We start from the raw sequence: 19,199 nt of genomic DNA, 5'->3' as shown, positions 1-19,199 counted from the left end.
AACATTCATAGGTATGACTACTAAAATAGTGTTAACATTCATAGGTATGACTATTAAAATAGTGTTAATAGGTATGACTACTAAAATAGTGTTAACAGTCATAGGTATGACTACTAAAATAGTGTTAACATTCATAGGTATGACTACTAAAATAGTGTAAACATTCATAGGTATGACTACTAAAATAGTGTAAACATTCATAGGTATGACTACTAAAATAGTGTTAATAGGTATGACTACTAAAATAGTGTTAACAGTCATAGGTATGACTACTAAAATAGTGTTAACATTCATAGGTATAGTGTTAACATTCATAGGTATGACTACTAAAATAGTGTTAACATTCATAGGTATGACTACTAATATAGTGTTAACATTCATAGGTATGACTACTAAAATAGTGTTAATAGGTATGACTACTAAGTGTTAACAGTCATAGGTATGACTACTAAAATAGTGTTAACATTCATAGGTATAGTGTTAACATTCATAGGTATGACTACTAAAATAGTGTTAACATTCATAGGTATGACTACTAAAATAGTGTTAATAGGTATGACTACTAAGTGTTAACAGTCATAGGTATGACTACTAAAATAGTGTTAACATTCATAGGTATGACTACTAAAATAGTGTAAACATTCATAGGTATGACTACTAAAATAGTGTAAACATTCATAGGTATGACTACTAAAATAGTGTTAATAGGTATGACTACTAAAATAGTGTAAACATTCATAGGTATGACTACTAAAATAGTGTTAACATTCATAGGTATGACTACTAAAATAGTGTTAATAGGTATGACTACTAAAATAGTGTAAACATTCATAGGTATGACTACTAAAATAGTGTTAACATTCATAGGTATGACTACTAAAATAGTGTTAACATTCATAGGTATGACTACTAAAATAATGTTAACATTCATAGGTATGACTACTAAAATAGTGGTCCACACTAACATTCATAGGTATGACTACTAAAATAGTGTTAACATTCATAGGTATGACTACTAAAATAGTGTTAACATTCATAGGTATGACTACTAAAATAGTGTTAACATTCATAGGTATGACTACTAAAATAGTGTTAACATTCATAGGTATGACTACTAAAATAGTGTTAACATTCATAGGTATGACTACTAAAATAGTGTTAATAGGTATGACTACTAAGTGTTAACAGTCATAGGTATGACTACTAAAATAGTGTTAACATTCATAGGTATGACTACTAAAATAGTGTTAATAGGTATGACTACTAAAATAGTGTTAACATTCATAAAATAGTGTAAACATTCATAGGTATGACTACTAAAATAGTGTTAATAGGTATAACTACTAAAATAGTGTTAACATTCATAGGTATGACTACTAAAATAGTGTTAACATTCATAGGTATGACTACTAAAATAGTGTAAACATTCATAGGTATGACTACTAAAATAGTTAACATTCATAGGTATGACTACTAAAATAGTGTTAACATTCATAGGTATGACTACTAAAATAGTGTAAACATTCATAGGTATGACTACTAAAATAGTGTTAATAGGTATGACTACTAAAATAGTGTAAACATTCATAGGTATGACTACTAAAATAGTGTTAACATTCATAGGTATGACTACTAAAATAGTGTTAACATTCATAGGTATGACTACTAAAATAGTGTAAACATTCATAGGTATGACTACTAAAATAGTGTAAACATTCATAGGTATGACTACTAAAATAGTGTAAACATTCATAGGTATGACTACTAAAATAGTGTCAATAGGTATGACTACTAAAATAGTGTAAACATTCATAGGTATGACTACTAAAATAGTGTTAACATTCATAGGTATGACTACTAAAATAGTGTTAACAGTCATAGGTATGACTACTAAAATAGTGTTAACATTCATAGGTATGACTACTAAAATAGTGTTAACATTCATAGGTATGACTACTAAAATAGTGTTAACATTCATAGGTATGACTACTAAAATAGTGTTAACATTCATAGGTATGACTACTAAAATAGTGTTAACATTCATAGGTATGACTACTAAAATAGTGTTAACATTCATAGGTATGACTACTAAAATAGTGTTAACATTCATAGGTATGACTACTAAAATAGTGTTAATAGGTATGACTACTAAGTGTTAACAGTCATAGGTATGACTACTAAAATAGTGTTAACATTCATAGGTATGACTACTAAAATAGTGTTAATAGGTATGACTACTAAAATAGTGTTAACATTCATAAAATAGTGTAAACATTCATAGGTATGACTACTAAAATAGTGTTAATAGGTATAACTACTAAAATAGTGTTAACATTCATAGGTATGACTACTAAAATAGTGTTAACATTCATAGGTATGACTACTAAAATAGTGTAAACATTCATAGGTATGACTACTAAAATAGTGTTAATGGGTATGACTACTAAAATAGTGTTAACATTCATAAAATAGTGTAAACATTCATAGGTATGACTACTAAAATAGTGTTAATAGGTATGACTACTAAAATAGTGTTAACATTCATAGGTATGACTACTATAATAGTGTTAACATTCATAGGTATGACTACTAAAATAGTGTTAACAGTCATAGGTATGACTACTAAAATAGTGTTAACATTCATAGGTATGACTACTAAAATAGTGTTAACATTCATAGGTATGACTACTATAATAGTGTTAACATTCATAGGTATGACTACTAAAATAGTGTTAACATTCATAGGTATGACTACTAAAATAGTGTTAATAGGTATGACTACTAAGTGTTAACAGTCATAGGTATGACTACTAAAATAGTGTTAACATTCATAGGTATGACTACTAAAATAGTGTTAATAGGTATGACTACTAAAATAGTGTTAACATTCATAAAATAGTGTAAACATTCATAGGTATGACTACTAAAATAGTGTTAATAGGTATGACTACTAAAATAGTGTTAACATTCATAGGTATGACTACTAAAATAGTGTTAACATTCATAGGTATGACTACTAAAATAGTGTAAACATTCATAGGTATGACTACTAAAATAGTGTTAACATTCATAAAATAGTGTAAACATTCATAGGTATGACTACTAAAATAGTGTTAATAGGTATGACTACTAAAATAGTGTTAACATTCATAGGTATGACTACTAAAATAGTGTTAACATTCATAGGTATGACTACTAAAATAGTGTTAACATTCATAGGTATGACTACTAAAATAGTGTTAACATTCATAGGTATGACTACTAAAAAGTGTTAACATTCATAGGTATGACTACTAAAATAGTGTTAATAGGTATGACTACTAAGTGTTAACATTCATAGGTATGACTACTAAAATAGTGTTAATAGGTATGACTACTAAAATAGTGTTAACATTCATAGGTATGACTACTAAAATAGTGTTAACATTCATAGGTATGACTACTAAAATAGTGTTAACATTCATAGGTATGACTACTAAAATAGTGTTAACATTCATAGGTATGACTACTAAAATAGTGTTAATAGGTATGACTACTAAGTGTTAACATTCATAGGTATGACTACTAAAATAGTGTTAACATTCATAGGTATGACTACTAAAATAGTAATAATAGGTATGACTACTAAAATAGTGTAAACATTCATAGGTATGACTACTAAAATAGTGTAAACATTCATAGGTATGACTACTAAAATAGTGTTAATAGGTATGACTACTAAAATAGTGTTAACATTCATAGGTATGACTACTAAAATAGTGTTAACATTCATAGGTATGACTATTAAAATAGTGTTAATAGGTATGACTACTAAAATAGTGTTAACAGTCATAGGTATGACTACTAAAATAGTGTTAACATTCATAGGTATGACTACTAAAATAGTGTAAACATTCATAGGTATGACTACTAAAATAGTGTAAACATTCATAGGTATGACTACTAAAATAGTGTTAATAGGTATGACTACTAAAATAGTGTTAACAGTCATAGGTATGACTACTAAAATAGTGTTAACATTCATAGGTATAGTGTTAACATTCATAGGTATGACTACTAAAATAGTGTTAACATTCATAGGTATGACTACTAATATAGTGTTAACATTCATAGGTATGACTACTAAAATAGTGTTAATAGGTATGACTACTAAGTGTTAACAGTCATAGGTATGACTACTAAAATAGTGTTAACATTCATAGGTATAGTGTTAACATTCATAGGTATGACTACTAAAATAGTGTTAACATTCATAGGTATGACTACTAAAATAGTGTTAATAGGTATGACTACTAAGTGTTAACAGTCATAGGTATGACTACTAAAATAGTGTTAACATTCATAGGTATGACTACTAAAATAGTGTAAACATTCATAGGTATGACTACTAAAATAGTGTAAACATTCATAGGTATGACTACTAAAATAGTGTTAATAGGTATGACTACTAAAATAGTGTAAACATTCATAGGTATGACTACTAAAATAGTGTTAACATTCATAGGTATGACTACTAAAATAGTGTTAATAGGTATGACTACTAAAATAGTGTAAACATTCATAGGTATGACTACTAAAATAGTGTTAACATTCATAGGTATGACTACTAAAATAGTGTTAACATTCATAGGTATGACTACTAAAATAATGTTAACATTCATAGGTATGACTACTAAAATAGTGGTCCACACTAACATTCATAGGTATGACTACTAAAATAGTGTTAACATTCATAGGTATGACTACTAAAATAGTGTTAACATTCATAGGTATGACTACTAAAATAGTGTTAACATTCATAGGTATGACTACTAAAATAGTGTTAACATTCATAGGTATGACTACTAAAATAGTGTTAACATTCATAGGTATGACTACTAAAATAGTGTTAATAGGTATGACTACTAAGTGTTAACAGTCATAGGTATGACTACTAAAATAGTGTTAACATTCATAGGTATGACTACTAAAATAGTGTTAATAGGTATGACTACTAAAATAGTGTTAACATTCATAAAATAGTGTAAACATTCATAGGTATGACTACTAAAATAGTGTTAATAGGTATAACTACTAAAATAGTGTTAACATTCATAGGTATGACTACTAAAATAGTGTTAACATTCATAGGTATGACTACTAAAATAGTGTAAACATTCATAGGTATGACTACTAAAATAGTTAACATTCATAGGTATGACTACTAAAATAGTGTTAACATTCATAGGTATGACTACTAAAATAGTGTAAACATTCATAGGTATGACTACTAAAATAGTGTTAATAGGTATGACTACTAAAATAGTGTAAACATTCATAGGTATGACTACTAAAATAGTGTTAACATTCATAGGTATGACTACTAAAATAGTGTTAACATTCATAGGTATGACTACTAAAATAGTGTAAACATTCATAGGTATGACTACTAAAATAGTGTAAACATTCATAGGTATGACTACTAAAATAGTGTAAACATTCATAGGTATGACTACTAAAATAGTGTCAATAGGTATGACTACTAAAATAGTGTAAACATTCATAGGTATGACTACTAAAATAGTGTTAACATTCATAGGTATGACTACTAAAATAGTGTTAACAGTCATAGGTATGACTACTAAAATAGTGTTAACATTCATAGGTATGACTACTAAAATAGTGTTAACATTCATAGGTATGACTACTAAAATAGTGTTAACATTCATAGGTATGACTACTAAAATAGTGTTAACATTCATAGGTATGACTACTAAAATAGTGTTAACATTCATAGGTATGACTACTAAAATAGTGTTAACATTCATAGGTATGACTACTAAAATAGTGTTAACATTCATAGGTATGACTACTAAAATAGTGTTAATAGGTATGACTACTAAGTGTTAACAGTCATAGGTATGACTACTAAAATAGTGTTAACATTCATAGGTATGACTACTAAAATAGTGTTAATAGGTATGACTACTAAAATAGTGTTAACATTCATAAAATAGTGTAAACATTCATAGGTATGACTACTAAAATAGTGTTAATAGGTATAACTACTAAAATAGTGTTAACATTCATAGGTATGACTACTAAAATAGTGTTAACATTCATAGGTATGACTACTAAAATAGTGTAAACATTCATAGGTATGACTACTAAAATAGTGTTAATGGGTATGACTACTAAAATAGTGTTAACATTCATAAAATAGTGTAAACATTCATAGGTATGACTACTAAAATAGTGTTAATAGGTATGACTACTAAAATAGTGTTAACATTCATAGGTATGACTACTATAATAGTGTTAACATTCATAGGTATGACTACTAAAATAGTGTTAACAGTCATAGGTATGACTACTAAAATAGTGTTAACATTCATAGGTATGACTACTAAAATAGTGTTAACATTCATAGGTATGACTACTATAATAGTGTTAACATTCATAGGTATGACTACTAAAATAGTGTTAACATTCATAGGTATGACTACTAAAATAGTGTTAATAGGTATGACTACTAAGTGTTAACAGTCATAGGTATGACTACTAAAATAGTGTTAACATTCATAGGTATGACTACTAAAATAGTGTTAATAGGTATGACTACTAAAATAGTGTTAACATTCATAAAATAGTGTAAACATTCATAGGTATGACTACTAAAATAGTGTTAATAGGTATGACTACTAAAATAGTGTTAACATTCATAGGTATGACTACTAAAATAGTGTTAACATTCATAGGTATGACTACTAAAATAGTGTAAACATTCATAGGTATGACTACTAAAATAGTGTTAACATTCATAAAATAGTGTAAACATTCATAGGTATGACTACTAAAATAGTGTTAATAGGTATGACTACTAAAATAGTGTTAACATTCATAGGTATGACTACTAAAATAGTGTTAACATTCATAGGTATGACTACTAAAATAGTGTTAACATTCATAGGTATGACTACTAAAATAGTGTTAACATTCATAGGTATGACTACTAAAAAGTGTTAACATTCATAGGTATGACTACTAAAATAGTGTTAATAGGTATGACTACTAAGTGTTAACATTCATAGGTATGACTACTAAAATAGTGTTAATAGGTATGACTACTAAAATAGTGTTAACATTCATAGGTATGACTACTAAAATAGTGTTAACATTCATAGGTATGACTACTAAAATAGTGTTAACATTCATAGGTATGACTACTAAAATAGTGTTAACATTCATAGGTATGACTACTAAAATAGTGTTAATAGGTATGACTACTAAGTGTTAACATTCATAGGTATGACTACTAAAATAGTGTTAACATTCATAGGTATGACTACTAAAATAGTAATAATAGGTATGACTACTAAAATAGTGTAAACATTCATAGGTATGACTACTAAAATAGTGTAAACATTCATAGGTATGACTACTAAAATAGTGTTAATAGGTATGACTACTAAAATAGTGTTAACATTCATAGGTATGACTACTAAAATAGTGTTAACATTCATAGGTATGACTACTAAAATAGTGTTAACATTCATAGGTATGACTACTAAAATAGTGTTAACATTCATAGGTATGACTACTAAAATAGTGTTAACATTCATAGGTATGACTACTAAAAAGTGTTAACATTCATAGGTATGACTACTAAAATAGTGTTAATAGGTATGACTACTAAGTGTTAACATTCATAGGTATGACTACTAAAATAGTGTTAACATTCATAGGTATGACTACTAAAATAGTAATAATAGGTATGACTACTAAAATAGTGTAAACATTCATAGGTATGACTACTAAAATAGTGTAAACATTCATAGGTATGACTACTAAAATAGTGTTAACATTCATAGGTATGACTACTAAAATAGTGTAAACATTCATAGGTATGACTACTAAAATAGTGTTAATAGGTATGAGTACTAAAATAGTGTAAACATTCATAGGTATGACTACTAAAATAGTGTAAACATTCATAGGTATGACTACTAAAATAGTGTTAATAGGTATGACTACTAAAATAGTGTTAACATTCATAAAATAGTGTAAACATTCATAGGTATGACTACTAAAATAGTGTTAATAGGTATGACTACTAAAATAGTGTTAACATTCATAGGTATGACTACTAAAATAGTGTTAATAGGTATGACTACTAAAATAGTGTAAACATTCATAGGTCTGACTACTAAAATAGTGTTAACATTCATAGGTATGACTACTAAAATAGTGTAAACATTCATAGGTATGACTACTAAAATAGTGTTAATAGGTATGAGTACTAAAATAGTGTAAACATTCATAGGTATGACTACTAAAATAGTGTAAACATTCATAGGTATGACTACTAAAATAGTGTTAATAGGTATGACTACTAAAATAGTGTTAACATTCATAGGTATGACTACTAAAATAGTGTAAACATTCATAGGTATGACTACTAAAATAGTGTTAACATTCATAGGTATGACTACTAAAATAGTGTTAATAGGTATGACTACTAAAATAGTGTTAACATTCATAAAATAGTGTAAACATTCATAGGTATGACTACTAAAATAGTGTTAATAGGTATGACTACTAAAATAGTGTTAACATTCATAGGTATGACTACTAAAATAGTGTTAACATTCATAGGTATGACTACTAAAATAGTGTTAACATTCATAGGTATGACTACTAAAATAGTGTTAACATTCATAGGTATGACTACTAAAATAGTGTTAACATTCATAGGTATGACTACTAAAATAGTGTTAACATTCATAGGTATGACTACTAAAAAGTGTTAACATTCATAGGTATGACTACTAAAATAGTGTTAATAGGTATGACTACTAAAATAGTGTAAACATTCATAGGTATGACTACTAAAATAGTGTTAATAGGTATGACTACTAAAATAGTGTTAACATTCATAGGTATGACTACTAAAATAGTGTTAATAGGTATGACTACTAAAATAGTGTTAACATTCATAGGTATGACTACTAAAATAGTGTTAACATTCATAGGTATGACTACTAAAATAGTGTAAACATTCATAGGTATGACTACTAAAATAGTGTTAATAGGTATGAGTACTAAAATAGTGTAAACATTCATAGGTATGACTACTAAAATAGTGTAAACATTCATAGGTATGACTACTAAAATAGTGTTAATAGGTATGACTACTAAAATAGTGTTAACATTCATAGGTATGACTACTAAAATAGTGTAAACATTCATAGGTATGACTACTAAAATAGTGTTAACATTCATAGGTATGACTACTAAAATAGTGTTAATAGGTATGACTACTAAAATAGTGTTAACATTCATAAAATAGTGTAAACATTCATAGGTATGACTACTAAAATAGTGTTAATAGGTATGACTACTAAAATAGTGTTAACATTCATAGGTATGACTACTAAAATAGTGTTAACATTCATAGGTATGACTACTAAAATAGTGTTAACATTCATAGGTATGACTACTAAAATAGTGTTAACATTCATAGGTATGACTACTAAAATAGTGTTAACATTCATAGGTATGACTACTAAAATAGTGTTAACATTCATAGGTATGACTACTAAAAAGTGTTAACATTCATAGGTATGACTACTAAAATAGTGTTAATAGGTATGACTACTAAAATAGTGTAAACATTCATAGGTATGACTACTAAAATAGTGTTAATAGGTATGACTACTAAAATAGTGTTAACATTCATAGGTATGACTACTAAAATAGTGTTAATAGGTTTGACTACTAAGTGTTAACAGTCATAGGTATGACTACTACAATAGTGTTAACATTCATAGGTATGACTACTAAAATAATGTTAACATTCATAGGTATGACTACTAAAATAGTGTTCATAGGTATGACTACTAAAATAGTGTTAACATTCATAGGTATGACTACTAAAATAGTGTTAATAGGTATGACTACTAAAATAGTGTTAACATTCATAGGTATGACTACTAAAATAGTGTTAACATTCATAGGTACTAAAATAGTGTTCCACACTAACATTCATATGTACTAAAATAGTGTTAACATTGATAGGTAGTAAAATAGTGTTAACATTGATAGGTAGTAAAATAACATTGATAGGTAGTAAAATAGTGTTAACATTGATAGGTAGTAAAATAGTGTTAACATTGATAGGTAGTAAAATAGTGTTAACATTGATAGGTAGTAAAATAGTGTTAACATTGATAGGTAGTAAAATAGTGTTAACATTGCTAGGTAGTAAAATAGTGTTAACATTGCTAGGTAGTAAAATAGGTAACCCAGGTGTGTTCCCCCAACAGGGAGCACGGCTTCCGCTTTGTGCGCCTGGACGGGACCATGAGCCAGAAGAAACGCACTCAGGTGATTCAGGACTTCCAGAGTGTCTCCGCCAGCAGCCCCACCGTCATGCTGCTGTCACTCAAAGCTGGAGGGGTGGGGCTTAACCTGACAGCCGCCTCACACGTCTTCCTCATGGACCCAGTGAGTAACATTAACTATTATTGACATTGTACACTATTATTATTGACATGACCTGACATTGTACACTATTATTATTAACATGACCTGACATTGTACACTATTATTGACATGACCTGACATTGTACACTATTATTGACATGACCTGACATTGTACACTATTATTATTAACATGACCTGACATTGTACACTATTATTATTAACATGACCTGACATTGTACACTATTATTGACATGACCTGACATTGTACACTATTATTATTAACATGACCTGACATTGTACACTATTATTATTGACATGACCTGACATTGTACACTATTATTATTAACATGACCTGACATTGTACACTATTATTGACATGACCTGACATTGTACACTATTATTGACATGACCTGACATTGTACATTATTATTGACATGACCTGACATTGTACATTATTATTGACATGACCTGACATTGTACACTATTATTGACATGACCTGACATTGTACACTATTATTATTGACATGACCTGACATTGTACACTATTATTATTAACATGACCTGACATTGTACATTATTATTAACATGACCTGACATTGTACACTATTATTATTGACATGACCTGACATTGTACACTATTATTATTAACATGACCTGACATTGTACACTATTATTGACATGACCTGACATTGTACACTATTATTGACATGACCTGACATTGTACATTATTATTGACATGACCTGACATTGTACATTATTATTGACATGACCTGACATTGTACACTATTATTGACATGACCTGACATTGTACACTATTATTGACATGACCTGACATTGTACACTATTATTATTAACATGACCTGACATTGTACACTATTATTATTGACATGACCTGACATTGTACACTATTATTGACATGACCTGACATTGTACATTATTATTGACATGACCTGACATTGTACATTATTATTGACATGACCTGACATTGTACACTATTATTGACATATGACCTGACATTGTACACTATTATTAACATGACCTGACATTGTACACTATTATTATTGACATATGACCTGACATTGTACATTATTATTGACATGACCTGACATTGTACATTATTATTGACATGACCTGACATTGTACACTATTATTGACATATGACCTGACATTGTACACTATTATTAACATGACCTGACATTGTACACTATTATTAACATGACCTGACATTGTACACTATTATTGACATGACCTGACATTGTACATTATTATTGACATGACCTGACATTGTACATTATTATTGACATATGACCTGACATTGTACACTATTATTGACATGACCTGACATTGTACATTATTATTGACATGACCTGACATTGTACACTATTATTAACATGACCTGACATTGTACACTATTATTAACATGACCTGACATTGTACACTATTATTGACATGACCTGACATTGTACATTATTATTGACATGACCTGACATTGTACATTATTATTGACATATGACCTGACATTGTACACTATTATTGACATGACCTGACATTGTACATTATTATTGACATGACCTGACATTGTACATTATTATTGACATATGACCTGACATTGTACACTATTATTGACATATGACCTGACATTGTACACTATTATTGACATGACCTGACATTGTACACTATTATTAACATGACCTGACATTGTACACTATTATTATTAACATGACTTGACATTGTACACTATTATTATTGACATGACCTGACATTGTACACTATTATTGACATGACCTGACATTGTACATTATTATTAACATGACCTGACATTGTACACTATTATTGACATATGACCTGACATTGTACACTATTATTATTAACATGACCTGACATTGTACACTATTATTATTGACATGACCTGACATTGTACACTATTATTATTGACATGACCTGACATTGTACACTATTATTGACATGACCTGACATTGTACATTATTATTGACATGACCTGACATTGTACATTATTATTGACATGACCTGACATTGTACACTATTATTGACATATGACCTGACATTGTACACTATTATTATTAACATGACCTGACATTGTACACTATTATTATTAACATGACCTGACATTGTACACTATTATTGACATATGACCTGACATTGTACACTATTATTGACATGACCTGACATTGTACACTATTATTGACATGACCTGACATTGTACACTATTATTGACATGACCTGACATTGTACATTATTATTGACATGACCTGACATTGTACATTATTATTGACATGACCTGACATTGTACACTATTATTGACATATGACCTGACATTGTACACTATTATTGACATATGACCTGACATTGTACACTATTATTGACATGACCTGACATTGTACACTATTATTAACATGACCTGACATTGTACACTATTATTAACATGACCTGACATTGTACACTATTATTATTAACATGACCTGACATTGTACACTATTATTGACATGACCTGACATTGTACACTATTATTGACATATGACCTGACATTGTACACTATTATTAACATGACCTGACATTGTACACTATTATTAACATGACCTGACATTGTACACTATTATTGACATGACCTGACATTGTACATTATTATTGACATGACCTGACATTGTACATTATTATTGACATATGACCTGACATTGTACACTATTATTGACATGACCTGACATTGTACACTATTATTGACATGACCTGACATTGTACATTATTATTGACATGACCTGACATTGTACATTATTATTGACATATGACCTGACATTGTACACTATTATTGACATATGACCTGACATTGTACACTATTATTGACATGACCTGACATTGTACACTATTATTAACATGACCTGACATTGTACACTATTATTATTAACATGACTTGACATTGTACACTATTATTATTGACATGACCTGACATTGTACACTATTATTGACATGACCTGACATTGTACATTATTATTAACATGACCTGACATTGTACACTATTATTGACATATGACCTGACATTGTACACTATTATTATTAACATGACCTGACATTGTACACTATTATTATTGACATGACCTGACATTGTACACTATTATTATTGACATGACCTGACATTGTACACTATTATTGACATGACCTGACATTGTACACTATTATTGACATGACCTGACATTGTACATTATTATTGACATGACCTGACATTGTACATTATTATTGACATGACCTGACATTGTACACTATTATTGACATATGACCTGACATTGTACACTATTATTGACATATGACCTGACATTGTACACTATTATTATTAACATGACCTGACATTGTACACTATTATTATTAACATGACCTGACATTGTACACTATTATTGACATATGACCTGACATTGTACACTATTATTGACATGACCTGACATTGTACACTATTATTGACATGACCTGACATTGTACACTATTATTGACATGACCTGACATTGTACACTATTATTGACATGACCTGACATTGTACATTATTATTGACATGACCTGACATTGTACATTATTATTGACATGACCTGACATTGTACACTATTATTGACATATGACCTGACATTGTACACTATTATTGACATATGACCTGACATTGTACACTATTATTGACATGACCTGACATTGTACACTATTATTAACATGACCTGACATTGTACACTATTATTGACATATGACCTGACATTGTACACTATTATTGACATGACCTGACATTGTACACTATTATTAACATGACCTGACATTGTACACTATTATTAACATGACCTGACATTGTACACTATTATTATTAACATGACCTGACATTGTACACTATTATTGACATGACCTGACATTGTACATTATTATTGACATGACCTGACATTGTACATTATTATTGACATATGACCTGACATTGTACACTATTATTGACATATGACCTGACATTGTACACTATTATTGACATGACCTGACATTGTACACTATTATTAACATGACCTGACATTGTACACTATTATTAACATGACCTGACATTGTACACTATTATTATTAACATGACCTGACATTGTACACTATTATAAGACATGACCTGACATTGTACACTATTATTGACATATGACCTGACATTGTACACTATTATTGACATGACCTGACATTGTACACTATTATTGACATGACCTGACATTGTACACTATTATTATTAACATGACCTGACATTGTACACTATTATAAGACATGACCTGACATTGTACACTATTATTGACATATGACCTGACATTGTACACTATTATTGATATGACCTGACATTGTACACTATTATTAACATGACCTGACATTGTACACTATTATTATTAACATGACCTGACATTGTACATTATTATTAACATGACCTGACATTGTACACTATTATTATTAACATGACCTGACATTGTACACTATTATTGACATGACCTGACATTGTACACTATTATTGACATGACCTGACATTGTACACTATTATTGACATGACCTGACATTGTACATTATTATTGACATGACCTGACATTGTACACTATTATTGACATGACCTGACATTGTACATTATTATTGACATGACCTGACATTGTATATTATTATTGACACATGACCTGACATTGTACACTATTATTGACATATGACCTGACATTGTACACTATTATTGACATGACCTGACATTGTACACTATTATTATTATTGACATGACCTGACATTGTACAGTATTATTAACATTACCTGACATTGTACACTATTATTGACATATGACCTGACATTGTACACTATTATTGACATGACCTGATATTGTACACTATTATTATTGACATGACCTGACATTATTATTAGCATGACCTGACATTGTACATTATTATTGACATGACCTGACATTGTACATTATTATTGACATATGGCCTGACATTGTACACTATTATTGACATATGACCTGACATTGTACATTATTATTGACATGACCTGACATTGTACACTATTATTGACATGACCTGACATTGTACACTATTATTGACATGACCTGACATTGTACATTATTATTGACATATGACCTGACATTGTACACTATTATTGACATATGACCTGACATTGTACACTATTATTGACATATGACCTGACATTGTACACTATTATTATTGACATGACCTGACATTGTACATTATTATTGACATGACCTGACATTGTACACTATTATTGACATGACCTGACATTGTACATTATTATTGACATGACCTGACATTGTACACTATTATTATTATTGACATGACCTGACATTGTACACTATTATTGACATATGACCTGACATTGTACACTATTATTATTGACATAACCTGATATTGTACATTATTATTAACATGACCTGACATTGTACACTATTATTGACATGACCTGACATTGTACATTATTATTGACATGACCTGACATTGTACACTATTATTGACATATGACCTGACATTGTACACTGTTATTGACATGACCTGACATTGTACACTATTATTATTAACATGACCTGACATTGTACACTATTATTAACATATGACCTGACATTGTACACTATTATTGACATGACCTGACATTGTACATTATTATTGACATGACCTGACATTGTACACTATTATTGACATATGACCTGACATTGTACATTATTATTATTGACATAACCTGACATTGTACACTATTATTGACATATGACCTGACATTGTACACTATTATTGACATTTTGTACACTATTATTGATTTCTTTGAGTGAAATGGATTTTGACAGCGCTAGTAAAAATGTGATAAATTTGATGAAATTGAAAGTGGTCCATGGAATAAATAAATACTTTGTCAGGTCAACAAAGAATTTGTCAAATCAATAGTTAAAGCAAAATTCACCTTTTGAGTTTTGGTAATATATTTGTATTATTTCATCTTGGCACACACACCAATGTTTGGTATTTGTTATTTAGGCGTGGAACCCAGCCACTGAGGAGCAATGTGTCGACCGCTGCCATCGTCTGGGCCAGAAGAGGAAGGTCTTTGTCACCAAAGTAGGAAAATATTTGTGTGTTCTTGTATTTCTAGCCTTCTTTAGACATGAAGAAGGAAAAGTATCTTCCATATGAGGAGGTGTGAACAAGTGATACAATGTCTCATTTGCACCCCCTGCTGGGGACATCTATCAAAATGAGGGTGGTCCCAAAAAGGCGGGACTTTTCAAATTGACTGTGTCTCTTTTAAAAGTGCTCCCCCTCTGGTCAACATATGAAATAACAAGTGTGTGTAAGAAATTGAAATGCGCCCCCTTTGGCCAAAATTTATTAAAAAAAATGTATATAGAGACATATTGTAATAACTTGAAGTAAAAAACGAGGATTAAAAATCAATTACAAACAAAAAATTAACTACTATATATATATATACATACTATTTACATAGTATGTATATATTATTAATGTTGTAAATACACTTCTTTATATACCGTATTTTCCGCACCATAAGCCGCCCTGGGTTATAAGCCGCGCCTTCAATGAACGGCATATTTCAAAACTTTGTCCACCTATAAGCCGCCCCGTGTTATAAGCCGCATCTAACTGCGCTAAAGGAATGTCAAAAAAACAGTCAGATAGGTCAGTCAAACTTTAATAATATATTAAAAACCAGCGTGATGTGGGCGCGCATGGAGTCGTATATCAACATGGACGGAGCTGCGTGAAAAAAGCCACCCGGCCTCTTCGCGTAAACTTACCTTAACCACTCGCTCATCTTTTCTTCATCCATCCATCCCTTCGAGTTAGCTTTTATGATGACGCCGGCTGGAAAGGTCTCTTTTGGCAAGGTCTTCCTTTTGAATATCACCATGGGTGGAAGTTTCTGGCCATTAGCATGGCAAGCTAGAACCACAGTGAAGGATGACTTCTCATTCCCTGTGGTGCGAATATTCACCGTACGTGCTCCCGTTGTATCCACAGTGCGGTTCACAGGAATATCAAAAGTCAGTGGAACCTCGTCCATGTTGATAATGTTCTCTGGCCGGATCATTTTTTCAGCTATCTTGTTTTTACAATATGCACGGAAAGTAGCCAGCTTTTCTTGAAAGTCTTTAGGCAGTTGCTGTGAAATAGTAGTCCGTGTGCGGATGGAGAGATTGCGTCTTTTCATGAACCGGAAACCTGTCGCTTAGTAGGAGCCATTTTGTGGTCTTTACAGATGTAAACAAACAAAGGAAATGAAACGTAATATCCGCGCGCTTCTTCTTCTTCTACGGGGGCGGGTGGTTGCTTACAGTAGAAGAAGAAGCGCTTCCTGTTCTATGGGGGCGGGTGCTTACCTTGGCGGTTGCTTGCGTAGAAGAAGAAGCACTTCCTGTTCTACGGGGAAAAAAGATGGCGGCTGTTTACCGTAGTTGCGAGACCGAAACTTTATGAAAATGAATCTTAATATTAATCCATATATAAAGCGCACCGGGTTATAAGGCGCACTGTCAGCTTTTGAGTAAATTTGTGGTTTTTAGGTGCGGCTAATACGGTATCTAGAAAGGTTGGTCCTAAAGAGGTAGGCATTGTTCTCAGGTCTCAAGAAGGTAACCAAGACAAGAATGTGTGTGTGCTTGCAGTTTATCGTGAAGGACTCCGTGGAAGAAAACATGGTGAAGATTCAGAAGCAGAAGCAGGATTTAGTGGAGTCGGCCTTGGGCTCCACCGGCCCCGGCAGGAAGACGTCGCGCATCAACGACATCAAGGCGCTGATGGAGTTGTAGTCTTCGGGTTTTTGTTTTTAATTTTTACAACTTGTTGGTAGTTTGGATGTTCTTGCGTTTGTGTTTAGGATAGATTCTCCACACTGATGCTAAAAAAATATCATTTGGTTGTTCCACATTCGATAGTCCGCTTCAGACGTGTGTGGGGTATACATTCCTGCTTTATAAAACAACCATTTGGAAGAAACAAAAACACCATTTCATTTCTTTTGGACTATGTGGAATGTTCAAACAAATTCAATGTCAGCATTTTCATCTGCTTTTAGAATACAAACATTGCAAAAAAAACAGTTTTTCTTCCTATCATTAGTGTCTTTATTACATGAACATTTCAACTGGCAGACAGGTTGATGGCTAGAAACTGTTGGCTGTTGACAACAAACACACATGGCATGAGAATTTATGTACACCAAACAGTCTTAAGAAGAAGACAAAGGGAAGGATTTTAATGTGCTTCACATTTTTATTTTTATCCTGAACGTTTCCCAGCAGTGTTCTCTTGAAGCTCATCTTGCAAGATGGAAAATTGGCAAGTTCCCAAGGAGAAAGGCCAAGCATCTTTCCATCCGTCTTGCTCCGCTTACCCGAGGTCGGGTTGCTGGGGCATCAGTCTAAGCAGACTTTCCTTTCCCAGCTACCACGACTTGATCCTGCCAACGGATCCCAAGGAGTTCCTAGATCAGTCAGTCTGTGTCTTGGATCTTCCGAGGTGGCCTCTTACTGGTCGGACATGCCCGAAAACCTCCCCAGGGAGGCATCCTGGATTAGATTCCTGAACCACCTCATCAGCTTTACTCTGAGCTCCTCCTGAATGACAGAGCCTCTCACCCTATCTCTGAGGAAGAACTTGTTTTGACCACTAGTACCCGTGATCTTGTCCGTAAGGATAGGGAACGTAGATCGACCAGTAAATTGAGAGCCTTGCCTCTTT

At 31.1% G+C, this 19,199-nt stretch overlaps 1 protein-coding gene across 2 annotated transcripts in view; it reads left to right on the top strand.

The window, feature by feature from the left end:
* The window catches only part of hltf (helicase-like transcription factor), an 86,410-nt gene extending 67,860 nt beyond the window's left edge, over positions 1-18,550 (top strand). For both annotated transcript variants that reach the window (XM_061924460.2, XM_061924459.2), the window contains 3 exons: positions 10,305-10,485; positions 16,479-16,559; positions 18,125-18,550. In XM_061924460.2, coding sequence (XP_061780444.1) covers positions 10,305-10,485; positions 16,479-16,559; positions 18,125-18,268 — 406 coding nt within the window. In that variant the 3' untranslated portion in view covers positions 18,269-18,550. The remainder of the gene's footprint in view (positions 1-10,304; positions 10,486-16,478; positions 16,560-18,124) is intronic.
* Positions 18,551-19,199: the final 649 nt, after the last annotated feature.

Source organism: Nerophis lumbriciformis, linkage group LG29 (genome assembly GCF_033978685.3).
Source record: "Nerophis lumbriciformis linkage group LG29, RoL_Nlum_v2.1, whole genome shotgun sequence".
NCBI classification, from domain to species: domain Eukaryota; kingdom Metazoa; phylum Chordata; class Actinopteri; order Syngnathiformes; family Syngnathidae; genus Nerophis; species Nerophis lumbriciformis.
This window is presented reverse-complemented; position numbering and strand designations above follow the sequence as displayed.